General features: G+C 30.8%; 3 protein-coding genes across 3 annotated transcripts; 1 reads left to right on the forward strand and 2 right to left on the reverse strand.

Annotated features, from left to right (window-relative positions):
* Positions 1-8,462: 8,462 nt before the first annotated feature.
* On the forward strand, positions 8,463-9,428 carry LOC126656103 (RING-H2 finger protein ATL40-like). Its single transcript, XM_050350589.2, has one exon. It carries the CDS (start codon positions 8,573-8,575, stop codon positions 9,326-9,328), a length of 756 nt encoding a protein of 251 aa, XP_050206546.1. The 5' UTR covers positions 8,463-8,572; the 3' UTR covers positions 9,329-9,428.
* A 1,673-nt stretch (positions 9,429-11,101) lies between these two features.
* Positions 11,102-13,010, reverse strand: LOC126654721 (PLASMODESMATA CALLOSE-BINDING PROTEIN 5-like). The gene is made up of 3 exons (XM_050348676.2): positions 12,346-13,010; positions 12,139-12,166; positions 11,102-11,502 (listed from the first exon to the last, which is right to left on the reverse strand). Exons 1-3 carry the CDS (start codon positions 12,677-12,679, stop codon positions 11,328-11,330), a joined length of 537 nt encoding a protein of 178 aa, XP_050204633.1. The 5' UTR covers positions 12,680-13,010; the 3' UTR covers positions 11,102-11,327.
* Positions 13,011-14,174: 1,164 nt separating this feature from the next.
* On the reverse strand, positions 14,175-15,008 carry LOC126656631 (NDR1/HIN1-like protein 2). Its single transcript, XM_050351240.1, has one exon. It carries the CDS (start codon positions 14,899-14,901, stop codon positions 14,323-14,325), a length of 579 nt encoding a protein of 192 aa, XP_050207197.1. The 5' UTR covers positions 14,902-15,008; the 3' UTR covers positions 14,175-14,322.
* Between the last annotated feature and the right edge of the window lie 3,907 nt (positions 15,009-18,915).

Genomic DNA, 18,915 nt, shown 5'->3' on the forward strand with positions numbered 1-18,915 from the left:
ATAATTTAAAAAAAATAGTAATTTCGTTTTTAAGTAAACTGATAGTTGACTGTTAGTAAACTCTGAGTGAACTTATAGTAAACTAAGTAGTAATTCATTTTATATTTTATAATTTAAAAATAAAATATAGTAATTTCGTTTTTAAGTATACAGATAGCTGACTGTTAGTAGACTCTTAGTAAACTTATAGTAAATTAAGTAATAATTCATTTTAATATTTTATAATTTAAAAATAAAAAAATAGTAATTTCGTTTTTAAGTAACCGATAATTGACTATTAGTAAACTCTGAGTGAACTTATAGTAAACTAAGTAGTAATTCATTTCATATTTTATAATTTAAAAATAAAATATAGTAATTTCGTTTTTAAGTATACAGATAGCTGACTGTTAGTAGACTCTTAGTGAACTTATAGTAAACTAAGTAATAATTCTTTTTATATTTTATAATTTAAAAATAAAGAGATAGTAATTTGGTTTTTAAGTATACCGATAGCTGACTGCTAGTAGACTCTTAGTGAACTTATAGTAAACTAAGTAATAATTTTTTTATATTTTATAATTTAAAAATAAAGAGATAGTAATTTGGTTTTTAAGTAAACCGATAGATGACTGCTAGTAAACTCTTAGTGAACTTATAATAAACTAAGTAATAATTCATTTTAATATTTTATAATTTAAAAATAAAAAAATAGTAATTTGGTTTTTATGTACACCGATAATTGACGGTTAGTAAACTCTTAGTGATCTTATAGTAAACTAAATAATAATTCATTTTAATATTTAATATTTAATATTTTATAATTTAAAAATAAAAAAATAGTAATTTGATTTTTAAGTAAACCGATAGTTGACTGTTAGTAAACTCTTAGTGAACTTATAGTAAATTAAGTAATAATTCATTTTATATTTTATAATTTAAAAATAAAAATATAGTAATTTAGTTTTTAAGTACACCGATAATTGACGGTTAGTAAACTCTTAGTGAACTTATAGTAAATTAAGTAATAATTCATTTTAATATTTTATAATTTAAAAATAAAAAAATAGTAATTTGGTTTTTATGTTCACCGATGGTTGACTGCTAATAAACTCTTAGTGAACTTATAGTGAACTAAGTAATAATTCATTTTAATATTTAATATTTGATAATTTAAAAATAAAAAATAGTAATTTGATTTTTAAATAAACTGATAGTTGACTGACAGTAAACTCTTAGCGAACTTATAGTAAACTAAATCTGAAAGAAACTAAGACCTAAGTAACTAACCCATAATACTCCACCGGTGCATAAGTTGATCAACAATTGAAAACGAAAACCTGAGCATTAAAGAGATTATATACAAAATTACATAGACCAACTAGCAACAAAAAAAGTAAGAAAACAATGAACAAAATGCACTAAACTGTACAATTATATTTCAATAGTTTATATAAAGATAACTAAACATATCTAAACCAAAATCCTACTAGATTGGATAATATTAATGCACTAATTCTCTGCATATTTGTTTATCAGCAAATGTCAGGAGCCTATATTCCTCTTTGGTATTCTATCAAACACCAGGCTTGCATCTTTCACTCTTTCATATTTTACAAACATTTTAATCAGCTTATTAGTGATTTCAATCATTTTTAACATAAAGGTCACTGAGTTCACCCCATGTAGTAACAGATTCTTGACTACGACAATCAAAATACAAAAACGTAAATTTGTTTCTTAATCACAATAACAGAGCAGTCGCAATATCACACAATGATCACAAAATGAATACAATCTCAACGTCGAGGCCTTGAATCCGTGAAATAAGAATATTAGATGCGAAGAGTTATGTATGGTCTCACAGCCGTTGACGGCAAGCTGACAACGGTAACAATCTTATCACTGCTGTTATTGTTGAAAGCAGTACTTTTAGTGTTTCTCATGGATGCAAAAGTGTCGGTTTCCGTATCAATGAAATCAGAATCACAATCGGAGAAGAGACAAAGTTTTGTATTGAGAGAATCGGAATCACGATCACAGAGACCAAACATTCGAAGAAACCGTATATTTCAACTCAAAAAGTTTATTTTTGCTATAAATTTTGGTTAGATCGTAAAAATCAATAGATCTTGGTCAAGGGATATACTTGAGAATATATAGGTGTTTTGTGGGTATTTGTCTAAAAATCCCATCTAATTTTGTATTTGTGTGGGAATACACTGCCTATAGAGTTTGCTGCTACCATTGGAATGTGTCTTTGTTGTTAAGAAATGAAAATTCTTCATATGCAAACGTAATAGTCTTATGCTTTCATTGATACATAATACTCAAAAAATTTCCATTTATGGCTCAATCTTTTTATAAACAATTTTAGTCTTATTGTGGTTAAATATTTCAATTGTAGCCAATTACTAGACAAAAACTTGAATTGTTGTCTATGATGAAAATAAATTATGTCAAAATTGGCGTTTTATCACCACTTTTAATTTTATAGTGTGACGAGAAAAATATATTCTTTTTTTTATAATTGGAAAGAGAGAGCGCTTGTGTGAAAAAATGAACTCACAACCTTAACAGTTTTTGTCCAGCGCTTATACCATTTGAGTTACAGCTCGTTGGTAAGATATTTTCATAATACGCTGCCATGTTTGAATGAGTTGCCATTTGATGTATGTGATGCTTGTGTAGTAACATATTCTTAAAATGTACAATCACTAATTAAAACTTTAAGTTGAGATAAAAATTAATTTTTTTTTATATTTATTGAAAGTATGATATGAAAAATATTTACTTTGACTTGAAATAAATTAAAAGTTAAATATTTATTACCACTTTAGTACGAAATGAAATTTTAATACCAAATTTAAACATATGGTTCTGTACCATTCATGATTGTTTAACCCGACTTTATTTATTGTTCAAATATTTCCTGAATTGCATTTTCTCTTCAATAGCCAGTTGATTTTTCTTGCAAGCAAGTTATCAAAAAAAAAAAAATCTTGCAAGCAATTTTAAAAACATTTCATAGAGATAGAATGATAATCTGAATAGAAAGTCCCAGTCCACCAATATTATAGTCAGGTAGCAAGTGCTAAGCCCATTAGTCTTTCTTTGACTGAAATCTGTTGCTTTGGTTTTGGTTTAGCTTTTTCCATTTCTGGGCCTAGATGAGGAAATCATTTTTTTGATTATTTACAAAACAATCTTGAAAAATCATTTAATTTTTTGAAATATATTTAAAGTCAAAAAAAAATCATTTCATGTAAAAGTTAAAAATTTCGAATTTTATCAATTCACTGCAATTTTAATAGATGCTCCATTTAAAGTGAGATCAAATATATAATTATTAGATCTAATTATTAGATCAGGAAATATAGATTTAATTATTAGATCTAATTATTTTAGCTTATAAATTTGGGTGACTTTTAATGGTTAGTTTAGCCCTAATCGATGACTGTATATTTACAGCTCTCGTCATCTTTTTTAGAATAGTTGATTCAATGTGTTGAGAAACCGTTCATGTAATTTTCGTTATTATTAATGGAAATTTTAGCCTTTAAAAAAATACTATGATTATTGATGCGAACCTCTTCAAGTGTGTCATAATTTCCATTACATCTCATGCTTTTAATATTACAATTAAATAAGAAATCAATTTATTTAATTAGTGATTCATTAAATTGAATAGATTCGTGAGAAAAAAAATAACTCATTAAATCATGTTAGCTGGGATGTGATAAATTATTATCTTATGTTTTTATCGGTTAAACATGTCACATAGACATAATTAAATCAAATTAAATACAAACGTAACAAATTGATGAAATCAAAATAAATTTACAAAATTTAAAAATATTAATTAATTAATAAAAGGTGGATTTTTTTCTATATCTTTTAACGCCGTTAAACCATTATTATATTACACATTTATGCTTCAAAAATCACCTCTCAAAGAAATTAAGTCTGCGCTAGCTAGGCAGCCAACTCGCAATTTCACGTTTGAGGTCCAACTACACAAAGTCTAATTTGTTGACTCCAAAGAGCCATCAAACGAATACGTTCAAATTATGGAATTGGAATGGAATTTCTATCCCAACTGTTGAGTTATGGCTCATATTGTTTCTATTTGGATTAGGATATATTGTTCCTATTTAGATTAGGATACTTAATCCTTTGTTTAGCATTGTTTTCCTTTTAGGATTTATAGTCTAGTTCCTTATTGGATTAGGACTTAAATTGTGTCTTAAGGGTTCACTATAAATAGAGGTGATGACCCTATTGTAAACACACAACAAACATATAGAATAAATTCTCTCTCTGCCGTGGAGTAGATCGCATTGATCGAACCACGTAAAAAATCTTGTGTGATTCTTTTATCTTCTCTTATTTATTTTCTGCTGCGCTAACAAGTGGTATCGGAGCCTAGATTTCAAATCTGAGATTCTAGGTATTTTGTTGATTGAAGATGTCGCTTCATAAATTCGATATTGAGAAATTCAATGGTTCGAATGACTTTACTTTGTGGAAAGTCAAGATGAAGACTGTTTTGGTTCAACAAGGATGCGTAGCGGCGTTAGGAGGAGAAAGCAATTTACCGGAAGGTTTGTCTGTGGGAGAGAAGGCAGATATTATGTCAAAGGCACATAGTACGATTCTATTGAGTCTTTCTGATGAGGTGTTGAGAGAGGTTATCGGTGAAGGAACTGCTGATGCTTTATGGGGAGCGTTGGAGAGCAAGTTTCAGAAGAAATCTCTTACAAACCGGTTGTATCAGAAACAACGTTTGTATACATTGAGGATGACGGAAAATACTCAGGTAAGAGATCATGTTAATAACTTCAATCGAATTGTTATAGATTTACAAGGTGTTGGTGTTTCGATTGAAGAAGAGGATCAAGCCCTCATTCTTTTATGTTCTTTGCCCAGTTCATATGAAAACTTTGTTGATACAATGTTATATGGTAGAGATTCGATTTCTGTTAGTGATGTAAAGGATGCTTTGCAATCCAAAGAACTAAAGAAAAAGGTCTCTAACTCTAATGAGGAGGAATCGGTTTCTGGTCTTGTGGTGAGTCGGGGCAGGAGTCATGAGAGAGATGGTGGGAAAGGAAACAGGTCGCGTTCCAAATCGAAGTCTAATGGACGACGATGCTATCACTGCAAGGAGAAGGGGCACTTTAGAAGAGATTGTCCGAAGCTGAAAAAGGGTGGCGAAAACAAGGAATCAAGCGGTAATGCTAATGCAGCTGTGGTACAGGAGAGTTCTGATGAGGAAGAAAGCGGTGATGTTTTGACTGTGAGTACATCAAGTTCTGATAGTACCTGGGTCCTAGATACTGGTGCATCTTATCATATGTCTTCTAGAAAGGAATTGTTTAATTCTTTCAAGGAGTGGAATGGCACTGTAAAGGTGGCGAATGATAAGGAGCTTGCTGTCAAGGGTAGTGGTTCTGTTCAGATCAAGATGTATGATGGTATGGTTAGAACATTTAATGCTTGGTATATTCCTGAATTGCGGAAGAACTTGATTTCTGTGGGTACACTTGACAAGCAAGGGTACAACCACTCAGGTGGAGATGGACAGATCAGAATTTCTAAAGGTGCATTGACTGTGATGAAGGGTGTGCTACAACACGGCATTTATATTCTCACAGGAAGTGCAGTAGTGGGAACTGTGGCGGTTGCTCGGTCCTTGGAGGTACATGATGGTAAAACCGAGTTGTGGCATCAGAGGTTAGGTCATATGAGTGAGAGGGGGCTATCCATATTGAGTAAACAAGGGTTGTTAGAAGGAGCGGAAACGGGGAAGCTGAAGTTCTGTGAAACTTGTATTCTTGGCAAGCAACGCAAGGTGAAATTCACTTCTGGAAGGCACACTTCGAAAGGCATCCTGGATTATATTCACTCGGATTTATGGGGTCCTGCTCGGGTTGAATCCCACAGGGGACTCAAATATTTTGTGACCTTTATCGATGACTACTCGAGAAAGGTGTGGTTGTATTTTCTGAAATCGAAGGATGAAGTGTTTGGGCGGTTCAAGGAGTGGAAGACCATGGTTGAAAAACATACTGATAGACAGGTCAAGACACTCAGGACGGACAACGGGTTAGAGTTTTGCAATGCATTATTCGATGACTTCTGTAGAAAGGAAGGTATAGTGAGGCATCACACTGTACGGTACACGCCACAGCAGAATGGGGTTGCAGAGCGGATGAACCAAACACTACTACAGCGTGCTCGGTGCATGCGGTTAAACGCGGGTCTTCCAAAGCGTTTCTGGGCTGAAGCAGTTAACACTGCTTGTTATCTGGTGAATAGATCGCCATCTACTGCAATTGATTTGAAGACACCTCAAGAGGTATGGTATGGTAAACCCTCTGATTATTCTGGCTTGCGTGTTTTCGGTTGTGTTGCCTATGCTCATGTTAATGATGGTAAACTTGAGGCGAGGGCAATGAAATGCATATTTCTAGGGTATGCGACTGGAGTTAAAGGGTACAGACTGTGGTGCACAGAGATGGATAGAACTCCAAAACTGATTATTAGTAGAGACGTAACCTTTGATGAATCTACTATGTTTGGCCAGAAAGAGGAACTTGGTGATCTTGCAGGAAAAACTGATCTGGGTGCTAGCCAGAAGGTGGAGTTTGTAGCTCCAAATAGGATTACTACTGATCCTATAAACGAGCCTAATGAAGAAGTGGTAGAAGATAGTATAGCAATAAGGAGAGGAAGAAGGCAAATCAGAACACCAATGAGATATGTGGATTGTGTTGATACGGTTGATACTAATCCTATGGCTTATGCTTTGGCAATAAGTGAGATCATTGATTCCGATGAGCCGCAGTCGTATAAAGAGTCAGTGCAGAGTAGAGAAGCATATGCCTTGGTTAATGTACGCAGTGCATGAGGCCCTTAAGGGGCATGGATGGCAGAGAGAGAGTTGGTCTTGGTTAACTTTGACTTTGGAGTAATTTTAAGTTAAGGTGGAGAGTTTATTCTGTGATGCAATTTGGTGGCCTTTGTGATTTGTTGAAGAAGGTTTCAGGATTAATCTTGTTGGGTGTATTCGCCAAGGTGGAGATTGTTGAGTTATGGCTCATATTGTTTCTATTTGGATTAGGATATATTGTTCCTATTTAGATTAGGATACTTAATCCTTTGTTTAGCATTGTTTTCCTTTTAGGATTTATAGTCTAGTTTCTTATTGGATTAGGACTTAAATTGTGTCTTAAGGGTTCACTATAAATAGAGGTGATGACCCTATTGTAAACACACAACAAACATATAGAATAAATTCTCTCTCTGCCGTGGAGTAGATCGCATTGATCGAACCACGTAAAAAATCTTGTGTGATTCTTTTATCTTCTCTTATTTATTTTCTGCTGCGCTAACACCAACATTTACGTTCTCTATAGGCCTCTGTTTTGAAATGGAATCTAAATTGGTTTATTATTCAATCGTTTTAATCACGGCTGATCGAACCACTTAAAAAAAAATTCTAATTCTATATTTTATATGTTTAATTTAAAATATTCTACTTTATAATGTTTTATTGAAGAAGTCTAGTTAGTAGTATTTCTTAAGTTGTCCTTTTATATATTTTCTCTATCTTAACATTTGAACACACTTTACAAAATAGTTATAGTTGAAGTTATCATTAATTTTGACAAAAAAGTTATCATTAATCATAAAAGTAAGGCTTAAATGCACAAAAAATCACCAATTTTCGCATGTTTATGGTATTTAACACGAACTTTTAATTTTGGCGTAAAAATACATAAACTATCAAATTTTTGCATATAAGACCAAATTTGCATTTTTTTTTCAAAAAATGATGTAGTTTTAAGGCAAAAGCGGTGCTGTTTTAGGGGCGAGACGATGTCGTTTTATGCCCAAATTGATGTTCGAGTTATTATTGCAAAAATCAGATAGTTCGTGTATTTTTATGCCAAAATTAAAAGCTCGTGTTAAATACCAAAAATACGCAAAAGTTGGTGATTTTTTATGCATTTAAGCCTAAAAGTAATAAGTAATAAGGATAAAATATAAATTTATGTCTTCTAAAAATGAGTAACAAAAACAGATTTCTTAAGTAGGACGTAGTGAGTACAATATACAGTATAAAATATATATTTAACATATGAAATTCTCTTAAAATAATTTTTTATATATTTTTTTGTAGTTTTCAGAAAGAAAAATAAATAAAGAAAAATTATGAAAATCAACATGCTTGTATGGTTTAATCTGTTCGATAATTTATCAATTCATATATTTTTTTTCGGTTCAAAGCGATTGAACCATTTTTCTGGTTTTAATAAGATATTTTAATTTTAAAAAATTATAGTTTAGGAGAGCAAGTAATTTCCATTGACTTTAAAGACTCAAGTTTTTTCTTCTCTTCAAAAATAACAAAAAGAAAAAAAAGAAATTTCTACATTCAACAGTCAACTCTCTAGAAATTGTATAAAAACCCCAATTACCACGAATTTCATATAATCCCACAACATAAGATCAAGAAATTTCAAGAAAAGTACACTCCAAAATCAAGAAAATCATCCCATCAAAACCTTTCTTTCTAAATATCTCTATGTTCCTGTCACATGAACACCCTATAATGCCAAAACAAATGGTAGTAGACCCACCTTTCCTCCACCACAAACCACCGCCTTCCGCCATGGACTTCGCCGGCATGGAAGCTGAAGTCAATGATCGCTCATTATTCTCACACAGAAACACATATGATCTAAACAGCAAGATCATGCTCACAGCAATTATTTCTCTATCATTTGTTGTTGTTCTAGTTATAGTACTTCACATTTACGCAAGATGTATCCTCAGACGCCATGCTCGCCGGAGGTCTATTATTGGCCGCCTAGGGTTAGCCACCATCTCCAGCGAGCCACGGCGGACCGGTCTTGATCCGGGGGTCATTGCTTCACTCCCAATATTTGTTTATAAGCAAACCAATAATAGTGTTGATCAAGAAAATCAAGAATGTGCGGTTTGTTTAAGTTTTCTTGAAGATCAAGAAATGGCTATGGTTTTACCTAATTGTAGACATACTTTTCATGCCGAGTGCATTGATAAATGGCTGGCTTCACATTCTACTTGTCCTATTTGTCGAACCGAGGCTGAGCCACGGATTCAGCCCGTCTCGAGAGAGGGTCCGGTGGCCGGTCCAGCCATAGCTCCGCCGCTTGAGGGTAGTAATGGCAAGGCTAGTGGTTCATCGATGTCTCGGTTGAGCTCATTTCGAAGGATACTTAGTCGAGAAAGATCATCGAGACGAATTCAAGCTGAGATTCGTCAAGAAGAAGGTTTTGAAGATCTTGAGAGACAATAATTTAATTAGGTATATAGAGTTTTTGAAGGTATTTCATTAATTGTTTATTTTTCATTCATAAAATCTAGTACATAATACAAGATATCATACTTGTCATAAACATACTTCAATGTTGTATTGGCTTGAAATATTTAATTGTAGTGATGGTATAGCACTACTATAAAAATATGTTAATACAGTTAATTCACTGTCGGATTATCGATTGACAAATGTTATTGTTATCGACCGTTAATTAAAGAATTGTTCGATACATATTCCATTGCCACTTCCTCTTGTTTAGTTCGAAATTTACCAATTACTAATTTGTTTATCGGTAGTTCGATGTTTTTTAGTAAAGAATTTGTACATTACTGATTAATGTATAAATTTTATTTTTTGGAACTATATTGTTATTGTGATATAAATTCTGGGTTAATGTGGGTCATTTTAGCTTTACTATGTATTGATTAACTGCCATTTGCTTGAAGAAGAAACCAAATAGAGGGGAAGACTTGAGTATTAGGTAATTAATCTAAAAAGATTATAAATGGTGGAAGAAAATTCAACTAATACATTATTTTTCTTGGGTTCAAATAAATAATGGATGAAAAGTCAAGATCTTTGACTCTTGACATTTGGTAGGTAGCTATAATTCATGTTAGTTTTTTTTATATGAATAATTCATTAACAAACAAATCTTGACTATTTGTACCTTAACTTCTTTTAATTTTCTGATATTTTTCTTGTATATAAATTGACCCAATTGCTTAGAGATATATTTTTCTTCTAATTAATTCTCATTAATTATACATGCATGTAGGTATAAAATAGTAGTAATTAGTAGCTGCAATGTAAAAATATTCCAAACCCGAAGAATAGAAGTTAGGAGTGTAATTGATTTTGGAGGTTATTGGCTTTTTTAAAATTACAAAATGGTTATTGTACTTTACAACGCATTAAATAGTTACGGAACTTTTAAATTTGTGATTCCGGGAGATTTTAAATTGATGTTCGGTAAAATTATACATATATGGCGATCAAATTTTAGTTATTTATGATAAATAACACCTTATTTTTACATATATACATACTCAATTAAAAATAGACACAAAATTTTGTACTCCAGAGTCCAGCCACCAAAAATTCTTCTCTTTGGAATAAAGTAATAATTTAGTAACTATATTGTTATGTTTAAAAATTAGGAGGGTAATGAAGGCATGGCTTGAGCCCCTTAATTTGACCTGGATTAACATCCATAATCAAATCTAGCCTAAGCCTACGTGGATAGATTATGTTTTTCCAAAATTGATGCTAATTTTTAGCAGACCCTTTAAATAAATAGCCGACTCTAGAAAAAAGTTTCAATTGGACGTTCAGTGTACACATTCGGAGCACTGAACAAAATCAAATTTTTTATTTTATTTTTGAAATTCAGAATCAATTTTATAAAAGTTCAAATTATTTTATATTAAATCAAAAGAAACCAGTCATTTCAAATTCTTCATTTCAATTTCTATCAAAATTAAACTAATCTTTTTTTTATCACCGAAACAAACTTTTCAGCGTAATTCGATTAATCAGTTTCCGTACGATGTGAAGTAGAGTTGGAACTCGAATTTACTTAGATTTTCAAGCCTTCTCAAACGACATCCGAGTTATTCGAGGTTGAGCTCGACTCTAGATTACCGATCATGGTCAATCATTCAAGAATGTGGTCAGTTTAAACATTACCAGATGCAAATCTATCTAAAGAATGTAATAAAAACAGTAAGCAAGAAGTCCTCGAGACATCTATAATAAACAGAGATTTTCTTGAATTTTCCAAAACTGCTTCATGATGTCAAGTCCTCATTACACAAATGAGCCTAAACACCGATTAATTTATGCGATTAGCGACAAATACAAGGATTTCAATCTACTTAATTATGTTAATTAAACTACAAGCTAAGTGGAAGATGAATGATGAATACTACTAATTCCCTATGTTCTCAATAAAAGATTTTGAATGAACTCTTTAGTTCTATACTCCAATTATGATCCCAAGTATGACAAATAAATTACAGGTGATTATGGGCCAATACCATGTGCCTGCAATCGGACTGCTTCCACTCAAATCGGCACTGTCCGTCCCCATCCCCATTGATGTTGTCGTTGTCGTTGTTGAATTCGAATTCATCCCTTTGTTCACCGATAAGCTGCAAGTCAATCCCAATGTATCATTCCATACTTCAGATGAACTCAAGCAGAATATGTAAATTTAAAGCTAGAAAGAAAATCCACAACATAATATTTTCTCTCAAGTCAAATGTCTCATAACTGATAAGTTATATGTTGCACGAAAACTTATCAAAACTTATGTTTTGGTGCTCAGTCCAATTCCGGAAAACACTACTGAAACTCGAAAACTTTATATTTATAACATATTTTTGTAAGAAAACATGGATTTGGGTTTCTTATTTGGCATTTGTTTCCTATTTCAGTGTGACATTGCTGATAAGCTAGGTAGCATGGACATGGGAAAAACCGGACACTTAAACACGAACACGGAAAAATAAAACGGGACGTTTGGATACGGACACGGGAAACATGACACTTCGACACGGCTAAACGGAGTTATTAAAAAGAGAAGTTTCGTGTCCGAAATGTCAAGTTTCCGGGCACGTTTTTAACAAGGGACACATTGATCGAATGAATTTGTTCGAGCTACCTAGCTGATAAGTTGAGTACTACTAATCTCAAATTGCATTACTGAATGCTTTAGGCAATTTGCAACAATCTACACAAATTCTGTTTTTGTTTAATCAACCAAATTACAGTAAAATGCCAATTACCTGGAGGGAAATTTACATCCATTATGGCCTGCAAAAAACAGAACAAATTAACTAATAATTAACAACCAATAAGAACAGAATAATCACCAGATTAACAAAACAAAACAAAGATTCACACTAAACCCAGATCCAAAACCAACCCAAATCAACAAACCAACTTAAAAAAAAAACCCCAAAATAAGCTTAAATCAAATAAAAATAACATACTAGGGTTTAAAGAAGTGAGAGCAGCAGTGTTACTGAAAAAACAAGCATCATCACTCAACCCATTTCTCAAATAATAATCATTAAAAGCCCAAGAAGCAGTGATTTGAATATCATTTAAATCATAACAAGGCCCTCCATTCTGAATCGGGTTACAATTAGCTCCACCCGGACCACAAGCCCAGTCAATCGCCGCCTGTAGCGACTGATCATCAGCGTTATTCTTTGCTACACACCATAGATCTCTTGGTGCAACGCCGCCGTTTTGCTTTTGAGAAATTGAAGTAAGTGGGAAAGAAAATATTGTTAGAAGCAAGACAAGAGTGTTGAAACACATGGTTTAAAGTTCAAGAAACTGATTTGAAAATGGGGAAATTGAAGAGTAAGTGATTAAGTAAAAATATGACCGTTAGAATTTTTTTATTTTGGGTTCGGAGATCTAAAGAAAGAAATAAAGAGAAGAAGATGAAGGGAGTGAGAGTAAATTACAGACAAGATCGTAAATGTGTTATGTTTTGTCAGTTTCTTACGGTTACTTTACTGGCGGCAACTGACCTTTCGGTTTTTTTTATTTGTTTTTTTGGGTGTGGGGAATTATTGTGTGTGGACTGCGGTGGTGGTCGAACTAGACCTGTTCATAGGCCTGGATAATTTATTCATTCGGTTTTGTTAGATTGTTCGCCTTGATCCGAATTCAGACAGATCTAGTTTGAGCTAAAGCTTGAACAATTCTGTTACTTTACGGATAGATTCGGCTTATTATTTTTAATAATTTTTTTATATAAGTTTGAAAAAAATTCAACCCAGACTCATATACAGAATATGAGAGTCGTATTTGAATAACAAAATATGATGTCCGGATTAGTGGAATTGAGTTCAAACGGAAGCTGTTTTTTCATTCATATAATGAGAAATAAAACTTTTTTTCTGCAAGGACTTATTTATCATCCTTATAACCTATATTTTCATTTGAGAACTAAGATTATGTCTTTTAATGTCTATTTTACAAGTGATACCAGATTCAGACTGCACATGAACTTACATAAAAATAGAAAAGCATGTTCCGAACTCGGTCCATAAACAAATTTAGATGGAACAAGAGGGTCCTAAAATCATAAATCTTCTTCACATATTATATGTTCTTAACTAATTAAGAATTAAATTATGTTCTTCATATAAACCTTTGAAATACATCTCGATATAATTTTCATTTCATTGTTGGACTTATACTATCATTTTGTTTAAGACGGTATTATAAATTATTTATTTAAAAAATAAAGTTTAACCAATGAGTAATAGTTCAAATGATATAAACGTTTGGCGGTAATTTTTTTAGTCGTGGAGTCAATTTTTCTCACAAACTCTCTCTTTTCAATTATATATATATATATAAAAATTAACTTATTTCTTAGTTTGTTACTCCCTCCGTCCCACTCTAATTGACAAAATAACTAAATTACAATAACTAATACAAACTAATAAATGACATAGATAGTTACTTGTATACCCTTCTATTGATAATAGAGTTAATTAATGCTATTAGTATATTAGTCAAATTTTCATTAAATATTCACCATAAGAGACATGACTTTAAATAAGTATAAATATGGAAAATTAAAAGAAAAAATTATATATGTTAGTTTTGTCAATTAAAATGGGACACCAAAAACTCCATATTTTGTCAATTAGAGTGGGACGGAGGGAGTATTTTCATTTGTAGTTATTTGTTTACATTGAATAGGAAAATACAATATATCTTTTATATTGTTTTATATTTGAAAAGATTAATAATAAAAAGATAAAATAATATAATATAAAGTAATAAAAAAATATAATTAAACTGATTTTTATTTCACTTTGAACAAATGACTATAATTGAATATGATGGTTAATATTGACAATTCTAAATGTTTGGACAGTAAAAAGAAATTAAAAAAAAATGGTTAAACTAAAAAGTAAGATGGCATTGCACTTAGCCCATTAAGTGGGACATTTCCGGCCCTTATAGCTTGGTAAGATGAGTCCATCTGAGCCCACCATAACATCACATTTGGGGTGCATGCGATGGCGCTTAGTATCCCATAACTTTGTTTTATATCGGACAGTTGATATCAACTCTAAACGCAATCCCACCATTCCTTTTGCCAGATCATCGGCAAACTCCATCCAACGCTGATTATTCGTCGTTAATGGTGACAACGGTAACACATGAAAAATAAGGCCAGTGTGTTTGGGCCCTTGATAAAACGGGTCGGATAAACGAGTAGATCCAATTAAAAGATCTTTATAAAAGACCGACCCAGTAAAAGAATCATAATAAATACCTATTCTCGGGTTCCTATTGCGAACCGTGACATTGAAAGTTATCCGGATATTTTGAAGCCCATTGGGCTGACCCGAACCCGTAACTATAAAATCATGGATGTGAAATTTTGGAGGATGTGGGCGGAGACTAAGCCATAAAATTAATACAATTAAGGCAGTAAAGAAGATAGTTGTACATATAATGGCTGCATGTAGGAAGGTGGGGCGGGTTGGGCGGGTATTCGGGTAAGCCATTGGTACACCGGCTCAAAAGAAAGAGAAACCGAAGATGATAGACGTAATGTAAACAGAAAAGATTGAAACAATGAGAAGATCAAAGAATTTATTAGGGTTTTATAGATCGAGTTGAAGAATTTATTAGGGTTTTATAGATCAAGTTAAAGAATTTATTAGGGTTTTATAGATCAAATTAAAGAATTTAAGCCTTTTTGCATGGAGCAAGTTTAGAACAATGTGCTTTGAAAAAAAAAACAATGTGCTCAAATAGTTTTTTATTTTTATTGTGGACCCAATTGCAACAAAATAATTTTATAATGACTTAAATTATATTAACCATAGAAGCATTGTTGGGTTTGCAAGGCAAGGTCCTACTAGCACAGTGGAGAACACTATTCTCTGGTCATTATAAATTTTGTTGCTAGTAATCTTCAATGACAATTGACATGTTTTTGTATATGTGAAGATTACATAATACTATCTAAAAATAATAAAGATAGCACCGGATGCCTCGTCCATTTTTACTTTTACTTTATACCCCGCCGTAATAAATTTTACAATAAAAACTCTAAGTAGAAGCTTCCTAACTTTAAAATGATTTATATGAGACAAATAGGCTAAAGTTAGTGCTGGCAATTTCCGACAAAGTTTATTTATACGAGACAACACGACACGAAGTTAAGCGGATTAAGTTTATATGAATTTGGATCATAAACGAGTCAACTTATTTACGACACGGTTAAGCAACATGTTAATATGAGAAGTATATTTGGACTTTTTTTCACTCCAATTTGGACAAACAACTATAATTGAAAGTGGAAATTGAAAAATCGGCCAAAATTGAAATTTTTTAAAAAGGTGAAGTCATAAACAAAAAAATCAAAAAGATAAAATATATTTTAAATAATTAAGCCTTTCATTAAAAAATATGTTAAACATGTTAAACATGTCATTAGTAAATATTATAGATAAGTTAAATATTTTTTTTAATAATAAGTTAAATATATTATTAATAAATGTGTTAAACAAGTTAAACATGTTCTATTATGACCTGTTTTCGTAACAAATTCGGCTTATGTTACCCTATTTAATGAACATGTCGTGTTAGGGTTTGACCGTCTGACATGATTAATTAAACGTGTCGTATTCAGATTGGAAACATCTGTCTATTTGTCAATGGTATCCAACATGGTGCCACAAATTGGCACCTCCTGTATTTTTTTTATTATTGGTTTTAACATAATTTAAAATTGATCTCAACATAATCGATATATAGTATCGTCATAATTTTAAAGATCATAATCACTTCAAGTTCACTTCAGCTTGAGGTGTCAAGTTTTAATTAAATGAATCTGTACTATTTATTTTTTTGGTGTATCCAAAATAAATTCTAAAGTTTTAATTTTTTAATGATTTAATTCCATTTTTCAAAGCGTTATAAAAAAATTTCAACATTTTTTTATTTTTGCATTTTGTAGCTCAAAATTGTTTTCCGGCCATTTTTGCATACGTGGCAGATTGGAGTGCTATGTTAGATACATGTATTGACAAATTAAATCTCATTATTTCGTACTTTTTCACTACATAGTCTAAAGATAATTAAATTGATTAATTTTAGTTTTAATTATCTTTTCAATTTTTTTCTTTTATAACTTTTTAAATATACAAATAGTTTATAAATTATTAATTTTCCTTATTTTTAATTGATTTTAATGATAAAACGTTCAAAATTAATTTCGACAAAAATCAAATTAAAAGAGCATGATTAGTTTGGTTTGGTTGTATATTCTAGATCAGATAATTAATCTAACGCCGACTATTCGTTATCAACGACAACAACACATGATAAATAAGAGCAGTGTGTTTGGACCCTTGATAGAATGAGTCTGATAAACGGGTAGATCTAATTGCAATATTTTTTAATAAACCGATCCGGTAAAAAATCATAAAAAATAACCATTTCAGTTTCCATTACGACCAGTAAAAAAATTTCTTACATGAATCTAATTCGCCATATAAGACTATGAATCACTTATAAAATACATGATATAATTAAAATATTACTACTATAATATATATTTAATTGATGAGTCATAATTTTACGTGGCAAATTAAATTTAGAAACGCATTTTTCCAAACTGTAGCATTGAAAGTTATTCCGACATTTTGGAGTCTGCTAGGTTGATACGAACCCGTAATTATTAAAATCTAAGGATGTAAAATTTTGAAGGACTTGGGCGAAGACTGAACCACAAAACTAAGAGAATAAACGCAGCAAAGAAGAAAGAGATATACTCGAATTATATTCAATCTCCGGTGATATCACACAAAAGATTAAAAGATAGTCAAATCAAACTCCATTTTGGTGACATTTAAATATTATAAAATAAATGCTACAGTTGAGATTTAATTGTTTGTATATGGAGAACAAAATAAGGTTGCTTTGTAGCATTACATGAAAATTTAGAAACACTAAGACTTTGACACACATTAACCTTATCTGTCAACAACAATTAAAAATAATGAAGACAGCATAGATGTTTTAATCAATAATGCAAAAGAATTTCCCGTTATTTCTATATCAACTTAGAAGTTGCTTAGTAAAGAAGATTAACAAAAAAAATTAATTACTGTTTTATTATTAATATTTATACTTTCTTTTTGATAATTGAATAGAGGAGCGTTGTGAAAGAAAATAAATCCACGGTCTTTACAGTTTGATGTCTAACATTTATACCATTTAAGCTACACCTTGTTAGTAGTATTTATTTATACATTTTTGTGTCGGTGAATTTTAATTTTAATTTATATTAATTTGTGCAACTAGAGCTTTTAGTTTTATTAGTCTATGCAATTAAAATATAACTCCTACTCGCTCTGTCTCGATAGAATTATCCACTTTATTTTTATCACACAGTTTAAGAAAAACAGTTAGTATTATTTATGGATAAAAAATTTCTTACTTTTCTTATTATATCTCTATTTAATATAGAGGCCACTTATAATTAACTTTCAATTTACTCATTAGTGGATTTTAAATAGGGTTAATATAAAAAAATTTAATGTAAAAATTAATTATTTTTAAAGGTGAACAAGTATCTTGGGACAATTTTTTTTTCAAAATGAACAACTCTATTGGGACGGAGAAAGTATACTCTTAATGGCGATCACTGAAATTGAAAAATTTAGGCCTAATGCCATAAAAAAACCCCGACCTTTTAGCCTCTTTTCAATTCTACCCCGACGTTAAAAATTTGTCAATTTTACCCTATTTTGCATTTTTGTGTTTCAATTGTACCCCGAAATATTAAATTAACGTCTTTTTCATTTGGAAAAAATTTAAAAACATTCTCCATGTCTAGCATATATTAATTGTATGTTTTTAAAATTTATTTAAATTTAGTTAAATTAATTAAAAATTTAAATTAGTGTTAATTTGATTATGGTTTTTAGTTAGTTTTTAAAAATAAAGAACTTATTTGTATTTTTTTTAATAAAAAAGAATTAATTTCATCTTTAGACTTAGTTAATTGAATGATTTCATCATTTAAATAAAAAAATTAACAAAAATTAAAAAATTGGGGTACAATTGAAAACGGAAAATTTAAAAGTGGGTAAAATTGACAATTTTTCAACGTCGGGGTGGAATTGAAAAAAAGTTTAAAGATGAGGGGTTTTTGAGTGATTAGGCCGAAATTTATGGCTTGTTGTAATTTAATTTTTATCTTTTAATTTTGATAATGATAGTTAAATTGTATTTTTTTTCTGTTGCAATAATACTTGATAGCCAAACTTGTTATATCAATTAGGGTATTAAGCTATTATTATTTTTTAATGAATAATGATATATGAAAAGTTACAAGAAATAGCAGAAAATTCAAAACTATTCGAAAGATTTTGTATAAAAGGTATAATTTGACTGTTACTATAACGAAAAAATACAATTTAACTATTATTACATAAATTAAAAATTTGAATTAAATTGCAATAATTTTTAAAAGTTTGAATTTTTTTACCAAAAACTTATTTAAT

This window comes from Mercurialis annua, linkage group LG7, assembly GCF_937616625.2.
Source record: "Mercurialis annua linkage group LG7, ddMerAnnu1.2, whole genome shotgun sequence".
NCBI lineage: Eukaryota > Viridiplantae > Streptophyta > Magnoliopsida > Malpighiales > Euphorbiaceae > Mercurialis > Mercurialis annua.